The sequence below is a fragment of the Scyliorhinus torazame genome, chromosome 6 (genome assembly GCF_047496885.1).
Source record: "Scyliorhinus torazame isolate Kashiwa2021f chromosome 6, sScyTor2.1, whole genome shotgun sequence".
NCBI classification, from domain to species: domain Eukaryota; kingdom Metazoa; phylum Chordata; class Chondrichthyes; order Carcharhiniformes; family Scyliorhinidae; genus Scyliorhinus; species Scyliorhinus torazame.
The window spans coordinates 114,275,312-114,300,685 of NC_092712.1; the positions used below are offsets into that span (position 1 = coordinate 114,275,312).

At 45.9% G+C, this 25,374-nt stretch overlaps 1 protein-coding gene across 1 annotated transcript in view; it reads left to right on the plus strand.

Annotated features, from left to right (window-relative positions):
* Positions 1-25,374, plus strand: part of akap9 (A kinase (PRKA) anchor protein 9) — a 395,737-nt gene that overhangs the window by 118,045 nt on the left and 252,318 nt on the right. The window contains 4 exon segments of the mRNA XM_072508693.1: positions 948-1,029; positions 5,870-6,055; positions 6,403-6,867; positions 14,774-14,938. Of these exon segments, the coding sequence (XP_072364794.1) occupies positions 948-1,029; positions 5,870-6,055; positions 6,403-6,867; positions 14,774-14,938 (898 nt within the window).

Sequence of the window (25,374 nt, forward strand, 5' to 3'; positions counted from 1 at the left end):
TGACATAATACGGTCTCTCTGGTCGGACACCACCTTGTCCATCTCCTCGATAGTCGCCCTCTGTGTCTCAAGGCACTTCTCCACCTGTTCCAGAGTCCCGCAAAGAGGTGCCACTGCCCTCTCAATCGCCTTTGACCAATTGTTCTGCATTTCCTTACTTTGCAGCCAAAATTCCTCCTTGATGAAACTCATTAACTGCTCCATTTGCAGTTTTCCCGCTGATGACAACCCTTCCACCTCCATCATTTTAGTATTTGATGCTGCGCCATGGGTCTCCTCCAACTCTTTCGCCATGTCTTTCACAGTCTTCTGTCGGGTCTGATTGCATGTAAACATGTCCATCCAGTAGAAAACTTCTCCCCCTATAGTCCCCACACCACCTTTTATGCCTAAGCTACCCAAAGCCCGGATAAAAAGGACCAGAACTAACGCCTTCAAACAGGAGCTGCCCTATGTGCGACCACTCACTCCATGGCCGTCACCAGAAGTCTGAAACTTTAACTTTGTTTCTCTCGCCACAGATCCTGACAGACCTGCTGCATTTTCTGGCACTTTCTGTTTTTATTATCTTCCGCTTCTTGGATAACAAACAGTTAAGTTGTTTTAATAAACCAGGCATGTACATAGGCTTGTGTCTCCACTTTTGAATATTAATGAGCATGTCTACTGCTGAATAAATTTAGCTGAGCAACAACAAATCATATTTATACATTACCTTTAATATAGGTAAACTTCCCAAAACACTTGATGGTGATGTAATCTTGCACATAATGAATATAGAACCCTAAAAAGAAATATTAGAGGCGATGACAAAAAGTTGAGTTTTAAAGTTGACGAGGAAAGACACTGTTAAAATAAAGATTACTACATTGACTACACCTAAAAACTTGATTGAATTCAGGCTTATTTTTGTTTTTGCTCATTGTTTTCTCCATCCTCCCCTTTAGGTCAGAAATAAATGTCCCTGGTGAGCAAGTGCCTAAAAGTTGTGTTGTTGATTTGGACTTGGAAAAGGTAGGGGCATATAAGGTAAGTGTAACAAAATATGAATGAGTTTGATGGATTAAAAATGTAACCATTAAAATGGTATGTATTTATGGTATTCATATGGTTGAGATTTTGGTTGGAGAAACTATTGGGTTTTTTTCTTTAAATTTACAAATTACAGGATTAAGTCATCACTTGCATGGCCAACATTTATTACCTATCCCTGATTGTCCTCTGTATTTTATTTGGAAATATTTTTATTGAAATTGTAACAGTTTTAATACAAAGTTTATAAAAACCAAACAATAACATAATAACAGTAATACCCCCACCCATCTCAAAAACAGCTAGCAGTGACCAACTCTTTAAAGTATATTATAAACGGCTGGCATCTACGGTAAAACCATTCCACTGACCCTCTCATGGTGAACCTCACCGTCTGGAGGTGCATAAACCCCCATCTGGTCACCCAGCCACGCCGAGGCGCTTGGTGGTGGGAGTCAATTTCCAGCCTAAGATGATCCGCCTTTTTGCCGCGAGCGAGGCAAAGGCCAGAATGTCTGCCCCCATCCGGACCTCCGGCACATCCGATAGCCAAGAAATTGCAACCAGGCAAGGCTCCAACCCAATGTGCAAGATTACAGACATGGTTAAAAAAAGGATTTCCAGAAACCCGCCAGCTTTGAGCACGCCAGAACATATGTGCATGGTGTACCGGTCCCTTCGAACAGCGATTGCATCTAACCTCCACCCCAGTGAAAAATCGGCTCATTCTAACCAGGAGAGGTGTGCTTGAAATGCTACGGGATATTCACAGTAGCTTCATTGCAGTGTTAATGTAAGCCTACGTGTGACAATAATAAAAAGATTAAGATTATTACTTTTAGCTGAATGAGACTCTGCCTCCAATGACTGTGACAAGGCACCTCTCTCACAGAAATCCCTGAACATTTTTCATAACATTCCACCAAGAACCCATCGGGCCCCAGTGCCTTCCTCAACTGCATCAATTTCATCTTCTCCAACTTTGCGCCTAGGTCCTCCCGCAACTCTCCCCCCCCCCCCCTTGGGAAACCCCAACACCCCCAGAAATTCCACCATCCCCCTCTCATCCCGAAACGGTTCAGACATGTATAACTTCTTTATAGAAGGCCCTAAATACCCCATTTACCATCTCCTGAGCCAAAACCATCCCCCCATCCCAAACTCTAATCTGGGTAATCTAACTCTCTGCCTCCCCTTTCCTTAGTTGATATGCCAGGAGACGACTTCCCTTCTCTCTATACTCGTAAATTGCCCCTTTAGCTCGTCTCAACTGTCACACTGCCCCATCTGTGGAGATCAAATTTAACTGCATTTACAGTTTTTTTTCCTATCTGCTAGTAATTCTGGGGCTGGACAGCTTGCTTATCTGTAATCTATAATATCATCTGCCAGTTTTTCCCGCTTCTTCCGCGCCTCCGCATCTACATGTGCCTTGAAAGATATAATTTCTCCCTGATTACTACCTTCAGCGCCTCTCATAGGATTGGGACCTCCCTATTAACGTTGTTTAAGATATAATCCTGGATAGTCCTTGCGATCTTGCACAGAACCCAGATCCACTAGCATACCTACATCTAACCACCACCCATCTCGAGAAACATCATGTCGGCCCCCAGACTCTTTAAATGAACAAACCTGGGCTCTTTTGACTGGGGACCCCAAGCTCCGCACATTCCAGATGACCACCCTTGTTGGGGGTCTCTCATTCCCCCCCCCCCCCCCAAAACCTCGAGTCAACCATTACCATTGCAACAGGCCATAGCTCCACCGATGATTCCGACACCGCATGCTCACCTAACGTTGTGACCTGCCACACTTAAATGGTGGAACAAAGAAAAAGCCCTGGTCATTGTTAGTCCTACCACCCTCCTCCCAGGTTGGCGGACAGCCTTTCGCCTCCACTAACTACCCATCCCCCAAACCTTCTAGACCCATCGATCATAACCTAACTGACCCAACAAGCCGCATCCAGATCCCCACTTGACTTCTGTTAACTAACCTACTTCCTAGCACTAGCAAGGTGTTCACCTCCCCCACTTCCCTCCCCAGGTCTCACCTATTCCTTAACCAACATCTATGCTCCTGCCCCAGGTTCGCCCCTCCCCCATGGTCCTCAACCCCAACCATATAAAACAAAACCTAAGCCAAGGAAAGAAAAAAAAAAACACCATCCCGACAACTACTGAGCCCAAAAAAGAGAATAAACATGAAAACCGAACAGAGGATATGTCCCCTATCTAACCATCTATACCAATACACTAACCCAACACTTATCAATGTGAACAAAATACCCCAACCATCAAACAGCCCACCCGCACCTCCCAAACCGTGTCCAGTCCATGATCTCTGATGAAGATTTCAACCTGCTCCAGAGTTTCAAAGAGTCACGTGACTCTCAGTTTTGCTGGATACGCCACCTCAAACCACACTCCCTTGAATACATAGGACCGTCTTTACCTCGCCAGCTCAGTCCCAATGTCCTGGTTAATTCTTACCATGTCACCATCCCAATCAATCCTCCAGCATTTCTTGGCCCACTCCAGGACCTGCTCCTTCCTTCGGAAACTGTGGAACCGAATGAACACCACACGCGGTGGTGGCTCATTCGGCCTCGGATTCTGTCTCCAGGCCCATGCGCCCTCTCCAGCTCTGGTGCAGCAAATACCTCATCTCCACCACCCACTGAGAAAACTTCGCAGAGAAGTATTCGATTGGCCCTGAGCTCTCAACTCCCTCTGGCAGACCCCCCCCCCAGTCTCCGGTTCATATGCCTGGCTCTGTTCTCCATGTCATCTAGTTTTGCCTTGAGGCCCTTATTTCTATCGCCTACAGGCGCTATTTCGGCTTCCAACACGCAAGTTGTTCCTCGGGCTGAGACAAGGCCTTCTCCACACCTTCCAACTTCTCAACCTGCTCGCCTACTGCCTTAACCGTCTTACCAAGCTGCTGCGTTATCGGGCCCAAAGCCTCCCCTACCATGTCTTTAAATGGCACACTCTTTTCTTGGCCCTGTCTCTTGAATTGCTATCCATCTCCCCACTGAACATCTCCAATCCATTCACCATTACACCCACGATCATATTCAGGGTGATGGGCGCGGCTGCTTTCCCCGCCACCGTTGCAGAATCTTTAGTCGGCTTGGAGCTTACGATTTCCCTCCTCCACGTCTCTTCGATGTCGGCGTCGACATCCCACGACCAAACTCCACTTTCTCTGTCGGACCGTTTGTTTAGAAACCAAAAATTGCCCCAAAACAGACGGTTTATCTAAACTAGTAGTATTCCTTTATTTGTTCATTCTTTTCCCACTCACTTGCCATATGTTCCATTGAAAGACTCATGAGAAGGATGCACCAGCCATGGCTGACTAAGAAAGTTAAGGATAGTTCAAATTGAAAGAAAAAGTGCGCAATACTGAAGATTGGTGGGAAGTCAGAAGATTGGACAGATATTAAAAAAACCTGCAAAGAATTACTTTAAAATAAAATGAGGGCAAAATTGGAATATGAGAGGCAGCTAGCAAGAAATATAAAAACAGATAGTAAGAGTTTCAGATAGTAATACAAGTATTTAAAAAGAAAAGAGTAACTAAAGTGAGTGTTGGTCCCTGAGAGGATGAGACTCATGAATTAATAATGGAAAACAAGGAAATGGCAGAAGTTTGAACAAATATTTTGTGTCAGTCTTGACTAGAAAAAAAATCCCAAGAATGTTGGAAAGTCAATAGATAAAAGCGAACTAAAACAATCACTCACTCGGGAGGAAAAAGTACTAGGAAAACTATTTTAACTAAAGATTTAGAAATGCCTGATGGCCTGAATCCTAGGGTCTTAAAATAAATGTTCGTAGATATAGTGGACTCATTGGTTTGACCTGGCCAAATTCCCTAGCTTTTGGACAGGTCCCAGCAGATTGGAAAATTGCTAATGTGGTGCCTCTATTCAAGGAAGGAGGGAGACAGAAAGCAAGAAACTACAAACCAGTTAATCTAACACCTGTATTTGTGGAACTCTCTGCCCCATACTGCAGTCGAGTCGGAGTCATTAAATGGTTTCAAGAAGGAGATAGATATATTTCTGATGATGGGGAATGGATGGGAGGTAATTTTGAGTCCAGGAAGAAATCAGCCATGATCTGATTGAATGGCGCAGCAGGCTCGAAGGGCTGAATTGCCGACTTCTGCTCTTAATTCCTATGTCCTAGGGAAAATACTAGAATCCATTATTGAGGAGGTAAAAGTGGGACATTTAGAAAATCAGCATAATCAGGTATATTCAACATAGTTTTACGAAAGGGAAATCGTGCTTAGCTAATATATTAGGGTTCTTTGAGGAAATAACAAGTAACATGGATAAAGGGGAACCTGTAGATGTGAAGTACTTGGATAAGTTCCTGAAGGGGATTAACTGGGTGGATGCTGAGGATGTTATCCCTTGTGGCGGGTCAAGAATTAGGGGGCATAATTCAAAAATTTGAGGTCTTTCTAAGGTTAGTCTGTGGAATTCCCTTCCCCAGAAAGCAGTGGAGGCTAGGTCTTTGAATACATTTAAGGCTGAGTTAGATAGGTTTTTGATCATCAAAGGAGTCAGTGATTTACAGCAGAAAAACAGGAAAGTGGAGTTGAGGTCATAGTCAGATCAACCATGATCTTATCGTACGGCGGAGCAGGCCTAAGTGCTGCTTTTAATTGTCCAACATTAATTCATCAGACTGTCAGTTTGTAAATTGAACCAATTTGAATTTATTCTTAGAATAGTTCCTCAAAAAGTATTATATTTTTGGCGTGGCGATTTTCCAAAAGACTTGTACAGCTTATGTAACAGCATTTTTTTAAATAGGTTGAGGGGAAAGTGGAAATATTTGGAGAGGAGTTTGCTGGGGGGGAGCCTACTTCGAGAGTCTTAAATGAAGTTCTTCAAACGATTGTATTGCAAGATACTGAAGAGCAAAAAAGTAAATCTAGTCATGTTATATATCTTCTGGAGAAGCAATATGAAGAACGCATGCAGAAAGAAATAGCTAAGGTATGATCTTGTTTAATACTAAAGTTTAACAAAAATATAGCATAACAGATTTATTAAAGCTGGTAATATGTCATGTATTGGAGGGGTTGATTTTGAAGTGGAATCGTTATTCCCACTACCACCTACTTATACTTTCCCATGCCTCATAACTCTCTCATGACAACCACAGTCAAAGTCTAAAATAATTATTCATAGCTGACATTGGGCTACTTTAGACTTTTGTCATTGATGTGCCATTAAAATGGTTGCTCTGAAATGATATAAACATTGAATTGATTTAAATTTTGACGAGTGTACTTCTAAATTCATTTTTTAGTCCAATGTTTTTTTTATCTGCATTGTAACAGGTAATTGTACAGATGTCTGTACAGTTTGCTCAACAGACTGAGATGGCTAGGGTGACAAGGGACCTGAAAAAAGAACCTACTCCATGTAAAATAAGTGATGAAGAATGTGAGAAAGAAAAAGACGAAAGGTTGGAGATTCTTAAACAAGATCTACAGTGTCAGTTTGATGAAGACAGACAAAGTTTCGAAAATTTGTTTTCTGAAGAAAAAGAGGAACTTCGGAGATCTTCGAAACAAAAAGATGCTGAAATTCTAACTATTCAAAGGCAGTTGCAAAATTACAAGTCTGTATGTAAATTGGAAACAGCTGATGTGGTTTCAGAAGCTGTTTTGCAGGAGGAGGTTTTGAAAGCTGACGAGGAACTATTCAAGGATTCTTATGCTAAAGATAATTCCAGTCTGAAAGAAATGAACAATGAATGTAAAATAGAAGCTACTGAATTAGGGAAACAAGAAATTGCACAGGTGAGTTCCCATTTCTGTGGAATAAATAATGAAAATCTTGAAGTGCACACAACAGGAAAAAAAGTTAGGAGCAGCTGCAGGTCTTTGGGTCCCTCGAATCTGCTCCACCATTCAATAAGATAATAGCTGAACTGATTGTGGCTCCGGCTCCATTTCTTGTTGCTCTTCCTCTGCCCAAATAAACTCTGACCCCCTGGCTGATCAAAAGTCTTATCTAACTCAACTTTGAAATATTTAATGACCCAGCTCTCGGCCTCCATTGTTCTCTGGAGAAGAGAATTCCACAGGCTAACAACCCTGAGAGAAATATTCTACTTCGCTAAATCTTAAATGGGAGACCGCTAATTTTTAAACCATGTCCACTGGTTCTAGACTTCCCGACCAGGGAGCATATCCTCTCAGCCTCCACCTTACCAAGTTCCCTCAGGATCATATATGTTTCAATAAGATCACTCCTCATTCTTCTGAACTTCATGGATATAAAGCTCAAACTTTCATCATAAAATAATCCCTTTATCCCAATCGAGTGAGCCTTCTCTGAACTGCTGATGCAATTATATCAAAGAAAATACAGCACAGGAACAGGTCCTTTGGCCCTCCAAGCCTACGCCGATCACGTGCCCTATCTAGACCAACCGCCTGTATCCTTCTATACCCCATCTGTTCATATGTGCCTATCCAGATAGGTCTTAAAGGTCGCTAACGTATCTGCCTCAAACACCTCACTTGGCAGTGCATTCCAGGCTACCACCACCCTCTGTAAAAAAAACTTCCTCCGCACATCTCCACTGAACCTTTTCCCCCCTCACCTTGAACTTGTGCCCCCTTGTAATTGTCAATTCCGCCCTGGGAAAAAGCTTCCAACTGTTCACCCTATCTATACCCCTAATAGTTGTATAAACTTCTATCAGGTCGCCCCTCAGCCTATGTCTCTCTCGGGAGAACAATTCCAGTTTATTCAATCTCTCCTCATAGCTAATACCCTCCATACCAGGCAACATCCTGGTAAACCTTTTCTGTGCTCTCTCCAAAGCCTCCACGTCCTTCTGGTAGTGCGGTGACCAGAATTGGATACAGTATTCCAAATGTCGCCTCACCAACGTTCTATATAATTGTAACATAATTTTTGAGCTTTTATACTTGACACCCCATCCTATGAAAGCAAGCATGCCATATGCTTTCTTTACCACCATTTCCACCTGTGCTGCCACTTTTAAGGATCTGTGGACTTGCACGCCCAGATCTGTGTCTCTATGCTCCTGATGGTTCTGCTATTTATTTTATAGCTTCCACCTGAATTAGATCTCCCAAAATGCATCACCTCGCATTTGTCCAGGTTAAATTCCATCTGCCATTTCTCTGCCAATTTTGCACCCTATCTATATCCTGTTGTATTCTCTGACCATCTTCAATCTTAGTATCATCCACAAACTTGCTAATCAGGCCCGCTGCATTTTCTTCCAAGTCATTTATATATATTACAAAGAGCAGAGGTCCCAGTACTGATCCCTGCAGAATACCACTAGTTACAGACCTTCATTCGGAAAAACACCCTTCCACTGTTAACCTCTGTCTTCTATGGCCAAGCCAGTTCTGGATCCATCCAACTAGTTCACCCCTGACCCCATGTGATCTAATATTTTGCACCAGCCTACCATGAGGGACCTTGTCAAATGCTTTACTAAAGTCCATGTAGACAACATCCACAGACCTTCCCTCGTCAATCATTTTTGTCACCTCCTCAAAACACTCAATCAAATTAGTGAGACATGACCTCCCTCGTACAAAACCATGCCATCTGTCGCTAATAAGACCATTCACTTCCAAATGTGCATAGATCTCATCTCTGAGAATCTTTTCCAAAAATTTTGCTATCACTGTTATCAAGCTCACTGGCCTATAATTATCCTGATTATCCTTGCAACCCTTCTTAAATAACGGTACAACATTGGATATCCTCCAATCCTCTGGGATCTCACCTGTGGCCAATGAGATCATAAAGATTTCTGTCAGAGGCCCAGCTATTTCTTCTCTTGCCTTCCTCATCAATCTGGAATAGATGCCATCTGGCCCTGGCAATTTGTCTACCTTAATGCTTTTTAACACACTTAACACTTCCTCCCTCGTAATAACGACCTGTTCTAAAGTGTTTACACATCCCCCTCAGACACCACCAATCAACTTGTCCCTCCTTTGTGAATACCGATGCAAAATATTCATTAAGGACCTCACCTACTTCCTCTGGTTCTACACATAATTTCCCTCCTTTGTCCGTGAGTGGACCAACTCTTTCTCTAGCTACCCTCTTCTTCCTAATTTACGTATAAAATACCTTGGGATTCTCCTTAATCCTGTTTGCCAAGGACATTTTGTGACACCTTTTTGTCCTCCTAACTCCTTGCTTGAGCTCGTTTCTACTTTCCTTGTATTCCTCAAGTGCTTTATCTGTTTTTAGTTGCCTGTACCTCACATATGCATCTTTTTTCTTTTTGACAAGATTCTCAATTTCCCTGGTCATCCATGGTTCCCGAATCCTGCCTTCCTTGTCCTTCCTTTTTACCGGCACATGCCTGTCCTGCATTCCCATCAACTGCTCCTTAAAAGACTCCCACATCCCATATCCTTAAGTGGGGGACCAGAACTGCATGGTAATCCAGATAAGAAGTTGCTTTCGAGCACATCCATGTATGTTATAGCCAGATGAGATCCAGGACCCTATCAAAGTATCTTAATCTCAACTTCAGAAATGTTAAACCAGAAACTGTACCAGAGTCAATTTTTAAAAAATCAGCCATCCTTTCATTCGGGCCATATTTTAGGATATTAAGTGAGAAAGGCTCATTGTGTCACGGTTTGCCTATGTGGACCTATTTACATATGTTCACATGATACCTCATTCATTGATGGCATCACTTATTTAGTCAGTAAATTGATTCTGTTTTTAAGATCTATATGATTTTATTTTAAATAATCAATAAGACATTAGTGTGCCTTTTTTGTTGTTGCTGCAGATAAAGTTTTCACTATGATAATGGAAGATTCGTTACCTATTAGGGCAGCACGGTAGCATAGTGGTTAGCACAATTGCTTCACAGCTCCAGGGTCCCAGGTTCGATTCCCGGCTTGGGTCACTGTCTGTGCGGAGTCTGCATGTTCTCCCCGTGTCTGCGTGGGTTTCCGCCGGGTGCTCCGGTTTCCTCCCACAGTCCAAAGATGTGCAGGTTAGGTGGATTGGCCATGCTAAATTGCCCTTAGTGTTCAAAATTGCCCTTGGTGTTGGGTGAGGTTACTGGGTTATGGGTATAGGGAGGAGGTGTGGGCTTGGGTAGGGTGCTCTTTCCAAGAGCCGGTGCAGACTCGATGGGCCGAATGGCCTCCTGCACTGTAAATTCTATGTTTCTATTCACTGCACCAGTGCATTGCGATTGCCTTCAGAAAGTAGCCAGCTTAACTTTGTTTCACTTTAATCGATGAAAGGCATAACACTTATTTTGGTATTGACATGCCTTTATTTTGGGTTGCAATAAGCATAACGCAGAACCACCAGTAACCTCAAATTAGCCATTTGAAATAATGTTGAGCCAGGTCTCTGCACTTCTGATTAAGTTTGGAAAATCTTTTTTTGAAACTTGCTATTAAATATTTAAGTTTGTAGTCTAACGAAAGGCAGTTCTGAGGAGCGGGATTCTCCCGCACCCCCCCCCCCGGCCGGGTCGGAGAATCGCCGGGGGCTGGCGTGAATCCCGCCCCCGCTGGTAGCCGAATTCTCCGGCACCGGATATTCGGCAGGGGCGGGAATCGCGCCGGTCGGTGGGTCGTCGTCCGCCCGGCGATTATCCGGCCCGCGATGGGCCGAAGTCCCGCTGCTGGACTGCCTGTCCCGCCGGCGAGGAGCAAACCACCTCTCTTACCGGCGGGACCTGGCGGCGCGGGCGGGCTCTTGGGGGGGGGGGGGGGTGCGGGACGATCTGGCCCCGGGGGGTGCCCCCATGGTGGCCTGGCCCGCGATCGAGCCCACCGATCGGCAGGCGGGCCTGTGCCGTGGGGGCACTCCGCCTCGGCCACAGCATTTACCATGGCCGTCGTGGAATAGACCCCCCCCGCGGGCATGACGTCAGCAGCCGCTGACGCTCCCGCGCATGTGCGGACTCGCGCCGGCCGGCCAGGTAGGGGAGAATCCCGCCCATGATTTTTTTTTTTTTAAACACTCTAGCCAAAATTATATACAAAAGGACCGCTCACTAGAACTTGCAATGGCGCGTGAGTCCTTTCATTGCTTGGCTAAATGGAGTTGTTTCAGGAAACATAAAAATAGGAGCAGGAGGGCCACTCAGCCTTTCGAGCATTTGAGTTGTTTCGGCACTGAAAGTACTCCTTTTTAAAAAAAAATATTTTAATTACATCATTTGTATGTACATTAAACACAAACCAACAGAAGAGTAAGAACAAACAGAAATCTCATAACAAATAAATAACTATCCAAATGTCCCAACTTCCCTGCCGTCCCCCTCCACCCATCCTGCCTTCCCCACTTTAACCCCTTTATTCCACCCCAGCTCCCCACTGACACCTCAATTTCCCTTGAAGAAGTCGATGAACGGCTTCCAAGTCCATCAACTGACCCTCTTAAGGCGAACTTGATTTTCTCCAGTCTTAGGAACTCTGCCAGGTTGCTCACCCACACCCCCAGCTTCGGTGGTCCCGAATCACTCCACTCCAGCAAAAATCCATCTCCGGGCTACCAGGGAGGCAAAGGCCAAGACGTCAGCCTCTCTCGCCCCCTGGACTCCCGGGTCTTCCTACACATCAAATATCGCCACTTCTGGACTCGGGGCCACCTTCAGCACCTCAGGCATTACGTCCGCGAATCCCTACCAGAGCCCCTTCAGCTTCGGAAATGCGCAAAACATGTAAACATGGTTCGCAGGCCTCCCCGTGCACCGGCCACAACTGTCCTCCACACCCTCAAAGAATCTGCGCATCCTGGCTACCATCATGTGCACTCCGTGAATAACCTTAAACTAACACAGTGGTTAGCACAGTTGCTTCTCAGCTCCAGGTTCGCAGATTCGATTCCTGGCTTGGGCCACTGTGCGGAGTCTGCATGTTCTCCCCGTGTCTGCATGGGTTTCCTCCAGGTGCTCCGGTTTCCTCCCAGAGTTCAAAGATGTGCAGGTTAGATGGATTGGCCATGCTAACTTGCCCTTGGTGTGCAGAAAGGTTAAGTGGGGTTACTGGGTTACGGAGATAGGGTGGCGGTATGGGCTTGGGTAGGATGCTATTTCCAAGTGCCAGTGCAGCATCGATGGATCGAATGGCCTCCTTCTGCATTGTAAATTCTATGATTCTATCAACAAGACTAAGGCTAGCAAGGACGAAGATGCATTTACCCTCTTCAGCTCTCCTCTCTCAAACCCCCCCCCCCCCCCAAAGTTCCTCCTCCCACTTCCATTTGATGTCCTCTATCGGGGCTCCCTCCCAGTCCATTTGCTCCTTGTAAATCTCGGATACCTTACCCTCACACACTACTGCTTTCTATATCATCTTATCCTGAAGCCCCGGGGGCGGCAGCTCGCAAAGGACGGCACCTGCTTTCCAACATAATCCCGCACCTGTGAGTACTGGAACCTATTCCCACTGGGCAGCTCATACTCCTTCTCCTGTTCGTCTAAACTCGAAAAGCTTCCCCCCACAAACAGGTCCCCAAACAGCTTGATCCCTGCTCATCGCCACCGCCGAAACCCCACATCAAACCCCCACCGGTAACCCACAAAACAGTGCCCCCCCCATAATGAACCGATGCAAGTCCGAGACCTTTCCTAGCACCCGCCTCATGAACTCAACATCGTCCCAGTTTGGGGTATAGACATTCACCAAGACCATTGGCATCACCTCCAGCTTCCCACATACCATCACGAACCTTCCTCCCGAATCTGCCACTATATTCCCCACCTCAAACGCCATCTGCTTATTTATCAGCACCGTCACCCCCCCGTGTCTTCATATCTAATCCGTCCTACCTACCCTTTCCTTAGCCTAGTCTGGTCCCCAAACTTCCAAGTGTGTTTGTTGCAAAAAGGCCACGTCCGCCTTCAAGCTCCTCAGATGCATGAACACGCACGGCCGTTTGACTGGCCCATGCAGCCGTCTCGCGTTCCACGTGACCAGCCTGACAGGGGGCTTCCCACTCCCATCCCCAATCGATCAACCATATCCCGTCTTAGGTCAGCTCCCGGCCCATGTCCCGTGTCACGCAACCATCCAGGCACATCCTCAGATGTCCACCACCACCACCTCCTTTCTTGCTATGCCACAATAATCACACTTTTGTCAGCCGCCTCCCCCCCCCCCCCCCCCAAGCTTTCCTTTAAACAAAATAACACTCTCATCCCCCTCTATTGCTCACCCCCCACTGCGCTCCCGTTAACTAGCCGATCCAGCTAGCCTCCCCATTGATTTCACCACTTACAACCCCCCCCCCCCCCGCATGCATACCTTCATAGCGCAAACAACAATGGAATAAGAAAAAGGTGCACTCCCCCTCCACATTCACCAAACATCCCGCCATAGAACCAAATAAAACATCTCCAAGAAGAGAGGTTCTCCCCTAACCCCCAAACCAAAAGCAAAAAGGCAGAGAGAACCAACATCTTCTTACATTTCCTCCACAGTTCAATGTCCTCTCCTGCTCATCCTTTGTTCTTTTAGAAACTCCATTGTCTCCTCTGGGGTCCCAAAATAATGCTCTTGGTCGTTATATGTCACCCTGAGGCATGCCGAGTACAGCTTCCCAAACATCACCCCCCTCTTAAAGGGGGCAGCCTTCACTCGATTGAACCCGACCCTCCTCTTCGCCAGTTCCACTCCCAGGTCCTGGTACACCCGGAGCTCACTATCTTTCTACGTGCACCTCCTGGTCTGCCTGGCCCACCGCAAAATCTTCTCCTTGTCGAGGAATTGGTGGAGCCGCTCCGCCATCGCCCTCGGCGACTTGTTCGCCTGTGGTTTCCTCATCAGCGCCCTACACGCCTGGTCGGCCTCCAGGGGCCGGTTGAACGTCCACTCCCCCATCAACTGCTCCAGCACCGTGGCTACATATGAGACAGCGTCCGCTCCCTCGATGCCCTCTGGCATCCGCATAATTCTGGTTTTGTTGCTGGAAGTGGTTCTCCAGATCCTCCACCTTTTCCTTTAGCCCCTTCTGGTCTCCTGCATCATCCCGATCTCGGCAATGAGGTAAGCTGCTCCTCGTGCTCCCCCAGCGCCGCCTCCACTTTCTGGATTGCCTGGTCCTGGGTCTCCAGCCTCTGCACCACCCGATCGATCCCGCTTTTAGCGGTTCCACCACCTTGGCCAGGTCCTTCTGGGCTTCCCTCTTCTGCTGGCTAAACGTATCATTTAAGAAGCCCACCAGCTGCCCGGTTGGGCTGGTAAGGCCAACCCTTTACCTCTGCCATCTTCACCTGCGGTGCACAAAGAATTTTTTGCTCCAACAGCTCTTTCATTTTCGACCCACGCCTGGTCCATGGATCCATACATCAACACCACCAGTGGAGTTTAACTTTCCTCAACCAATTCTACACCTTTTCCCACCAAAGTATCTGTGGAAAAGGACAAACAAAACCACTTTGAGCAGGAGCTACGAAATGTGCGAAATGGCCGCCACCAGAAGTCGTCAAAAAGTACTCCTGTATACAATTGGAAACATCTGAGTTCCTGCGACAGTACATATTATTTTCAACCTTGTATACTTTCTGTTAATAGATTTTCAAGAAAAACTGAATCTGAAGAATATACAAAAATAGAATTTATGGAAAAGAAACCATACACATGCAGTGTGATTTTCAAATAGAATCTTTAGAAGACCGAAAATAAATTGTGGCTTCATCTCTTTCTAACCTTCCAGGAAAGACTTGAAGACATGAGGCAGGAGCTTGTTCGACAGGATCAAGAACATCAACAATCAGTAGAAGCTTTACGACAGTTCCACATGCAACAACTGGAGCGGCTACATGAAGAACAAGAGCAGTTATTGGCTGAGGTGGAAAACCTGAAAGGACAGCTTGCAGAGGTGAGAATAATTTGACATAAGTATGTATCTAGTTTGTAAACATGAATTTGAACATGCAGTAATAATATGTGTTAAACTGAGTCTAAAAGAATGTGAGATCTGAATGTGGGGCATCTAAAATGTTGAAAATATGCAGTGGACCTGTTAGCAATGATGCTTTGAGAAATTTTGTAAAAATTAGTTAAAATCTCTTACAGGATCAAATCAAATCAGGAGGGTGGGAGAACAGCTGGTAACAGTTGAGAGTCCAAACTTTACGCTTGTAATTCAGTTTGTATTGTGAGGGTTGGACAGTGGTGGAGGTGTATCAAACAAATTGGATGAATGCTTGCTGAATATTTGCAAGCATAATCCTGACCTCTCAGTTTACCCTTCAATTCCTCCTACCTTCATTTTCTAGTTTCTCTGTATTACTCCAACTAAGCTCAACAAAAACATCAAGATCCAAAGCTCATCATTCTCTAGAACTGATTCCATCTTAGAACTGTTTTATATGCTTTATCTTCATAATGACCTTTCACAGATGATCGCGATGGCATTTCATCTAGCATTTTCACCACCTTTTGAACTTTAACGGTTTTACGAGAAATTGTACCCATCTCCAGCAGCAGGGTTCGCACATATTTCTATTCTAACCATACTGATTCCTGCTTAGATTGTTTCTTCTGTTGCTCTTTTTAACCTTAGTCTATTTGCTCTGATTACGTCACCTTTGCTCATGAGTCGCCAGGTATCTTCATGATACCGCCACGTGGTTCAAGTTCAGGTTATGGTTAATAATACAGCACACCGCTTAGTAAGGATTAAAGCAACGGTCATTTATTATATACAACAAGCAATATTAATACCCTAATACTACTTCCTATATAATAAACCTATCACTACTGGTCAATACTTAACTTAGGAAGAGCCCACCAGGTCAGGGAAACGAATGGCTTTTCCAATCAGATCTGGCCCGCGGGATTCAAAAGGCTGCTACAGGTCGGTGGCTAGGTGTCTCTACCGGATAGCGATCGCTGGATTCAAACTTACTGTTGTCGGTTGCTGTTCTTGCGAAGGTCTCGAGCAGGCGAAGATGAGAGAGAGAGAGATCTGAACTTGGACCTTCACTTTTATAGGGCCCAGGGGCTTCCCGCCTCCCGGGGCGGCCCTTGACCCTGAGTCCCAAGTGATTGGATCTGTCCCCAATCTCTGGGGTCGATGTGTCCAATGGTGAGGCGATTCCTCGATTGGGGGCTGGTCGCTCACCTGTCTTTGTTTCGGCCACTGCAGGCGCTGACAGGTCTGGCCCGGTATTCAATTGCTAATATGTTGCAATTGTTCCCGGGGATAGCCGATTTAGCTGTGGATGTCTGAATAGATGGGCTGCAAACAGTCCTGAATGCAACTGCAAATACCTGGGTTGATGGGCTGTTGATAGCCCTGAGTATCGATCTGGGCTACCTTCCCAGAGCCAAATATGCGAAACTGTCTGCAGCTGCCTGCTTGTGTCTACTTGGCTGCTTTTCCCAGCAGTCTTTTGGGTTAGCTGTTTTAAACTGGGTTTTGGCCAGATTAATCGGAACGCAGCCATTTTACATGGCTACACTTTCCAACCTAAATTCTGTAAAAGCTTAATTCATAGTTTTTCTGTTTATCTGCTCTCAGCCCATTCTGCCTGTGCTGGTCCTCTGAAGGAGTAGTTCACCTATTGCCATTCATTTTAGTCATAACCCTGTAATTTTCATACTGGATCTTTTATCCTCAGCTGAGGCATCCCAGCTCTTCAAGCTGCTCCTGCATCCTCCTCTGGCGGGAGTTCAGCTCCTCCACCTCGTGCTCCAGCTCCGTTACCGTGTCCGCCTGGCTGGAGAGCTTCACCTCGACCCCCCTGTGCGCCTTCTCTTGGACCGCCTGCGCCTCGGCCATTAGGTCCATTACCGCCCTCATAGGGTCCAACGTGTCCCTCTTCAGTTCAGTGAAGCAATTCCTGAAAAACTCCATCTGTTGCTCCCTTGGCCAGTGAGCCTCCGCTCCCTGGTCCCTGCCGTCCGCCATGCTTCGCCGCCCGGTCTGGGGTCCCCACTGCTCCCGCTTCGATCCTTGCCGCTCCACTCGACCACTTCTGGTCCAACTGTCCAGACCCCGGGGGGAAAACCTCTTCCCTTCGTCTCCTCCACCGATTCAGGTCGCCAGGTCCTGACAAAATCCTTTGAAACAGGTCCGTTTGCCCATCGCGGGCGGGAGCGATCCGACCTGCGACCTGCTTCCTCGAGGGCGCCACCGGAAGTCCTTTGTCAACATATCTTAACCCTAACCCCACACTAAAGGTGATAAATTTTTTTTTTTAGAGTATCCAATTTTTTTTTTCCCAATTAAACAACAATTTAGAGTGGTCAATCCATCTACACTGCACATTTTTGGGTTGTGGGGATGGACCCACGCAGATATGGGGAGAATGCGCAAACTCGACATGGACAGTAACCTGAGACCGGGATCGAACTTGGGTCCTCGGCACTGTGAGGCACTGCGCCACCGTGCCGCCCTAATGTATTAAAGTCAACAAGTCAAAACCACTCTTTATCAAAATATCAGAGAATAAAGGTCTCCTCTCTGGTACAGATCAATTAAAGCAATAAATGTTTTTTTTAAACATAGTGTCATCATAAGTTCAGGCTGCTTTAGCTATTCCTTCAAACTGATTTAAAAACAAACATCTAGTTGTATTTTGCCCATTAAGACAGCTTCAGCTCAAGACTCAAATGAGCTCTGTCATGAAACAATGTGTTTCTTCACACATGACTGCTTTTCCCGTTTCCCCAACTATCTTGATTTTTAATTGCCCAATAAGTTAAAACTGAACCATTTAATTTTAAACTGTGGTTACAGAATAAAATCCATAGATATTACAGATTCTAAAAATTAGTCGAATTATCAAAACCTTATAAATGTTTTGCAAAGAATACCCAGGTCTTTCTGCCTCTGCACCACCTTTAAAATTGCACCCTTTATGAAAGCAAAATGAATCAATTCATAGTTTAATTTAATCTGCCACTTGTTTGCCCAGTCCACCAAACTATTTCCTTTTGAAGTTTTGCACCATCCTCCTCATGGTTCATAATAGTTGCGAGTTTTGTATTATCTGCAAATTATGAAATTCTGTCCTGTACAACCAGGTCGAGGCCATGAATATATATCATGAAGATCAATGGTGCTCACACTGATCCATGGGGAACTCCATTATAAACCTTCTTCCAGTCTGAAAAACAATTGTTCACCACTGTTCTTGGTTTCCTATGTTGTATCTGTAAAACCTCAGATACTTTTGACCAGTTCACTTACTCAAAGGTTTTACCTTTACTAATGAGGAGAACAAATCACAGATTCAAGTTCAACATTATTTATTTAACTCACAATTTACCCATCTACTATTCGCAAATATAATCTAGAGGTACCCAAGATTGGTTTATACTATCCATAAGGATGGCTTGGTAGGTCGTGGATCTGATCCGTGAGCCCCACAGGTTCGTCGTCGCAAAGGTGGTTCTCGTATGCTGTTCCTTCCTTCTCTGGTCAGTCGTCTCTGGTCACGCCTCTGCGTGGAGACTTCACTGCTGATGTGCGTTGGGTGCCTGTTTTAATCCCCCTCCCTTCACGCCCTTTTGCCATTTTCTCTGGCTTTCTGCCAATGATGCCTCGGAGGGGGGTCTCAGCACCCAGTGGTCAGGTTGATATTCATTTGAAAGGCCACCTGAGCCCGCCCCAGGTGTTCATCTCTGGTGGTGTGGGCCGCACATAACCTGTTCCCATATAAGGTAACAGCAGAAACTCTGGGTGACAAAATAGCTGGCCCGATCTGGACGACTGGCAATAGACCTGTGCATGTCAATAGCGTGTGAAGATCTGATTGTTGATTGATGGGCTAGGTCCAGACATGTTCTGACAACTTGTCTGTTGGTTGTGTATTTGAACGAGGCCAGTTTGAATGTCCATGGTGTGTGCTGGCGTGTCTGTGGCTTGATTTAAAGTGCCCAATTGTTTAATTTAAAAACCCAATTTTAATCAGGCCCAAATGTAGGCCTTGCTAGGTTACTACACCTGTCACTCAGCCAATTTCGTATCCATGTTGCTCCTGTCATTTTAATTCCATGTGCTCCAATTTTACTCCAGTCTGTTGCGCATCAGTTTAGCAAATGACTTTTGGAAGTCTTATGAACACCACAGCAACAGCATTATCCTCAATAACTCTCTATTTCCTCATCAGAAAAACTCAAGAAAGTTAGTTCAACATGATTTGCCCAGAACAAATTCATACCTGTTTTCTCTCCCATGACATTTCCATGTAGATCCATATCTAATGTGTCAACTGCTCATTACCTCTTTACTCTAAATGAACAAAGAACAAAGCAAGATTAAAAGATAAACATATAAAGGAAATAACGACCAACCCCCACACTGTATCCTCCACTGCACCCCCACCACACCTCCAAACCTGCACCGACCATGTTCAGACCTCTAAACCTGCTCCGAGCATGCTGCCCGTCTGAACTAAAATCCCCTACCCTTCCGAGGACCATATCTCTCTATTCCCATCCTATTCGTGTATTTGTCAAGACGCCCCTTAATAGTTGCTATCGTATCTGCTTCCACTACCTCCCCCGGCAGCGTGTTCCAGGCTCCCACCACCCTCTGTGTATAAAAAAAACCTGCCTAGTACATCTCCTTTAAACCTTGCCCCTCGCACTTTAAACCTAATCCCCATAGTAATTGACTCTTACACCCTGGGGAAAAAGCTTCTGACGATCCACTCTGTCCATACCCCTCATTATCTTGTAGACGTCTATCAGGTCGCCACTCAACCTCCGTTGTTCCAGTGAAAACAAACCCACGTTTTAAAAAATAAATTTAGAGTACCCATTTCATTTTTTCCTATTAAGGGGCAATTTAGCGTGGCCAATCCACCTGCCCTGTACATCTTTGGGTTGTGGGGGCACAACCCATGCAAACACTGGGAGAATGTGCAAACTCCACACGGACAGTGACCCAGAGCTGGGATCGAACCTGGGACCTTGGTGTCATGAGGCAGCAGTGCTAACCACTGCGCAAGGGAACAAACCAAGTTTCTCCAACCTCTCCTTTTGGCTAATGTCCTCCATACTAGGCAACATCCTGGTAAATCTTTTCTGTACCCCCTCCAAAGCCTCCACATTCTTCTGGTAGAGTGGTGACCAGAATTGAACACTATATTCCAACTGTGGCCTAACTAAGGTTCTATAAAGCTGCAACATGACTTGCCAAATTTTAAATTCAATGCCCTGGCCGATGAAGGCAAATATGTTGTATGCTTTCTTAACTACCTTCTCCACCTGGGTGCCACTTTCATTGATCTGTGAACCTGCACACATAGATCCCTCTGCCTATCAATACTCTTAAGTGTTCTGCCATTTACTGTATACTCCCCTCCCCTCACCAATAAATTCTGGTGGAGAGGAAACCCGAGACACTACACGTGTAGTGTCTCCCACCCGCCCTCCTCCTCTAACCTAATAATAAAACCCATTGGTGTGAGGTAAGTACCATATTGTATTATTATTTTTTTAAAAATGTATTTGTTAGCCTGATCTTGGTTGAAAGTTAGAGGGATGGCAGGGAAGGGAGTGCAATGTTCCTCCTGCAGGATGTTTGAGGTGAGGGATGCTGTTAGTGTCCCTGCTGATTTTACCTGCAGGAAGTGCAGCCATCTCCAGCTCCTCCAAGACCGAGTTAGGGAACTGGAGCTGGAGTTGGAAGAACTTCGGATCATTCGGGAGGCAGAGGGGGTCATAGATAGCAGCTTCAGGGAATTAGTTACACCAAAGATTGGAGATAGATGGGTAACTGTAAGAGGGACTGGGAAGAAGCAGTCAGTGCAGGGATCCCCTGCAGTCGTTCCCCTGAGAAACAAGTATACCGCTTTGGATACTTGTGTGGGGGGGGGACTTACCAGGGGTAAGCCATGGGGTACAGGCCTCTGGCACGGCGTCTGTCCCTGTTGCTCAGAAGGGAAGGGGGGAGAGGAGCAGAGCTTTAGTAATTGGGGACTCGATAGTCAGGGGCACAGATAGGAGATTTTGTGGGAGCGAGAGAGACTCGCGTTTGGTATGTTGCCTCCCAGGTGCAAGGGTACGTGATGTCTCAGATCGTGTTTTCCGGGTCCTTAAGGGAGGGGGAGCAGCCCCAAGTCGTGGTCCACATTGGCACTAACGACATAGGTAGGAAAGGGGACAAGGATGTCAGGCAGGCTTTCAGGGAGCTAGGATGGAAGCTCAGAACTAGAACAAACAGAGTTGTTATCTCTGGGTTGTTGCCCGTGCCACGTGATAATGAGATGGGGAATAGGGAGAGAGAGCAATTAAACACGTGGCTACAGGGATGGTGCAGGCGGGAGGGATTCAGATTTTTGGATTATGGGCTCTTTCTGGGGAAGATGGGACCTCTACAGACAGGATGGTCTACATCTGAACCTGAGGGGCACAAATATCCTGGGGGGGAGATTTGTTAGTGCTCTTTGGGGGGGTTTAAACTAATGCAGCAGGGGCATGGGAACCTGGATTGTAGTTTTAGGGTACGGGAGAATGAGAGTATAGAGGTCAGGAGCACAGATTTGACGTCACAGGAGGGGGCCAGTGTTCAGGTAGGTGGTTTGAAGTGTGTCTACTTCAATGCCAGGAGTATACGAAATAAGGTAGGGGAACTGGCAGCATGGGTTGGTACCTGGGACTTCGATGTTGTGGCCATTTCGGAGACATGGATAGAGCAGGGACAGGAATGGATGTTGCAGGTTCCGGGGTTTAGGTGTTTTAGTAAGCTCAGAGAAGGAGGCAAAAGAGGGGGAGGTGTGGCGCTGCGAGTCAAGAGCAGTATTACGGTGGCGGAGAGGATGCTAGATGGGGACTCATCTTCCGAGGTAGTATGGGCTGAGGTTAGAAACAGGAAAGGAGAGGTCACCCTGTTGGGAGTTTTCTATAGGCCTCCAAATAGTTCTAGGGATGTAGAGGAAAGGATGGCGAGGATGATCCTGGATAAGAGCGAAAGTAACAGGGTAGTTATTATGGGAGACTTTAACTTTCCAAATATTGACTGGAAGAGATATAGTTCGAGTACATTAGATGGGTCGTTTTTTGTACAATGTGTGCAGGAGGGTTTCCTGACACAATATGTTGACAGGCCAACAAGAGGCGAGGCCACGTTGGATTTGGTTTTGGGTAATGAACTAGGCCAGGTGTTGGATTTGGAGGTAGGAGAGCACTTTGGGGACAGTGAACACAATTCGGTGACGTTTACGTTAGTGATGGAAAGGGATAAGTATACACCGCAGGGCAAGAGTTATAGCTGGGGAAGGGCAATTATGATGCCATTAGACGTGACTTGGGGGGATAGGTTGGAGAAGTAGGCTGCAAGTGTTGGGCACACTGGATAAGTGGAGCTTGTTCAAGGAACAGCTGCTGCGTGTTCTTGATAGGTATGTACCGGTCAGGCAGGGAGGAAGGCGTAGAGCGAGGGAACCGTGGTTTACCAAAGAAGTGGAATCTCTTGTTAAGTGGAAGAAGGAGGCCTATGTGAAGATGAGGTGTGAAGTTTCAGTTGGGGCGATGGATAGTTACAAGGTAGCGAGGAAGGATCTAAAGAGAGAGCTAAGACGAGCAAGGAGGGGACATGAGAAGTATTTGGCAGGTAGGATCAAGGAAAACCCAAAAGCTTTCTATAGGTATGTCAGGAATAAGCGAATGACTAGGGTAAGAGTAGGGCCAGTCAAGGACAGGGATGGGAAGTTGTGTGTGGAGTCTGAAGAGATAGGCGAGATACTAAATGAATATTTTTTGTCAGTATTCAATCAGGAAAAAGATAATGTTGTGGAGGAGAATGCTGAGACCCAGGCTATTAGAATAGATGGCATTGAGGTACGTAGGGAAGAGGTATTGGCAATTCTGGACAGGCTGAAAATAGATAAGTCCCCGGGGCCTGATGGGATTTATCCTAGGATTCTCTGGGAGGCCAGGGAAGAGATTGCTGGACCTTTGGCTTTGATTTTTAAGTCATCATTGGCTACAGGAATAGTGCCAGAGGACTGGAGGATAGCAAATGCGATCCCTTTGTTCAAAAAGGGGAGTAGAGACAACCCCGGCAACTATAGACCGGTGAGCCTCACGTCTGTAGTGGGTAAAGTCTTGGAGGGGATTATAAGAGACAAGATTTATAATCATCTAGATAGGAATAATATGATCAGGGATAGTCAGCATGGCTTTGTGAAGGGTACGTCATGCCTCACAAACCTTATTGAGTTCTTTGAGAAGGTGACTGAACAGGTAGACGTGGGTAGAGCAGTTGATGTGTATATGGATTTCAGTAAAGCGTTTGATAAGGTTCCCCACGGTAGGCTATTGCAGAAAATACGGAGGCTGGGGATTGAGGGTGATTTAGAGATGTGGATCAGAAATTGGCTAGCTGAAAGAAGACAGAGGGTGGTGGTTGATGGGAAATGTTCAGAATGGAGTTCAGTTACAAGTGGCGTACCACAAGGACCTGTTCTGGGGCCGTTGCTGTTTGTCATTTTTATCAATGACCTAGAGGAGGGCGCAGAAGGGTGGGTGAGTAAATTTGCAGACGATACTAAAGTCGGTGGTGTTGTCGACAGTGTGGAAGGATGTAGCAGGTTACAGAGGGACATAGATAAGCTGCAGAGCTGGGCTGAGAGGTGGCAAATGGAGTTTGATGTAGAGAAGTGTGAGGTGATTCACTTTGGAAGGAATAACAGGAATGTGGAATATTTGGCTAATGGTAAAGTTCTTGGAAGTGTGGATGAGCAGAGGGATCTAGGTGTCCATGTACATAGATCCCTGAAAGTTGCCACCCAGGTTGATAGGGTTGTGAAGAAGGCCTATGGAGTGTTGGCCTTTATTGGTAGAGGGATTGAGTTCCGGAGTCAGGAGGTCATGTTGCAGCTGTACAGAACTCTGGTACGGCCGCATTTGGAGTATTGCGTACAGTTCTGGTCACCGCATTATAGGAAGGACGTGGAGGCTTTGGAGCGGGTGCAGAGGAGATTTACCAGGATGTTGCCTGGTATGGAGGGAAAATCTTATGAGGAAAGGCTGATGGACTTGAGGTTGTTTTCGTTGGAGAGAAGAAGGCTAAGAGGAGACTTAATAGAGGCATACAAAATGATCAGGGGGTTAGATAGGGTGGACAGTGAGAGCCTTCTCCCGCGGATGGAAATGGATGGCACGAGGGGACATAGCTTTAAACTGAGGGGTAATAGATATAGGACAGAGGTAAGAGGGAGGTTCTTTACGCAAAGAGTGGTGAGGCCGTGGAATGCCCTACCTGCAACAGTAGTGAACTCACCAACATTGAGGGCATTTAAAAGTTTATTGGATAAGCATATGGATGATAATGGCATAGTGTAGGTTAGATAGCTTTTGTTTCGGTGCAACATCGTGGGCCGAAGGGCCTGTACTGCGCTGTATCGTTCTATGTTCTACTTCCCATCTGTATTAGACCTTCCAAAATGCATTACCTCACATTTGTCCAGATTAAACTCTCATCTGCCATCTCTCCGCCCAAGTCTCCAACCGATCTATATCCTGCTGTATCCTCTGATGGTCTTCATCGCTATCCATAATTCCACCGACCTTTGCAAACATACAAATCAAACCAGTTACATGTTCTTCCAAATCATATATATATATATATATATATATATATATTACAAACAGCAAGGGTCACAGCACTGATCCCTGAGGAACGGCACTAGTCACAGTCCTCCATTCAGACACGCACCCTTCCACTGCTACCCTCTGTCTTTTATGACTGAGCCAGTTCTGTATTCATCTTGCCAGCTTACCTCTGATCACTTCAATGAAAGTGGCACTCAGGTGGAGAAGGTAGTTAAGAAGGCATACACCATGCTTGCCTTCGTCAGCCGGGGCATTGAATTTAAAAATTGGCAAGTCATGTTGCAGCTTTATAGAACCTTAGTTAGGCCGCACTTGTAGCTTCTGTACACGTCTGCCGTGAGGGACCTTGCCAAAGGTCTTACTGAAGTCCATGTAGACAACATCCACTGCCCTACCCTCATCAATCGTCTTCGTCACTTCCTCAAAAAACTTGATCAAGTTAGTGAGACATGACCTCCCCTTCACAAAACTATGCTGCCTCTCATTAATACGTCCACTTATTTCCAAGTGGGAGTAAATCCTGACTCGAAGAATCCTCCAATAATTTCCTTACCACTGATGTAAGGCTCACCAGCCTGTAATTACCTGGATTATCCTTGCTACTGTTCTTAAACAACGGAACGATATTGGCTATTCTCCAATCCTCTAGACCTCCCCTGTAGCCAGTGAGGATATAAAGATTTCTCACAAGATCCCAGCAATTTCCTCCCTTGCCTATCTCAGTATTCTGGGGTATATCCC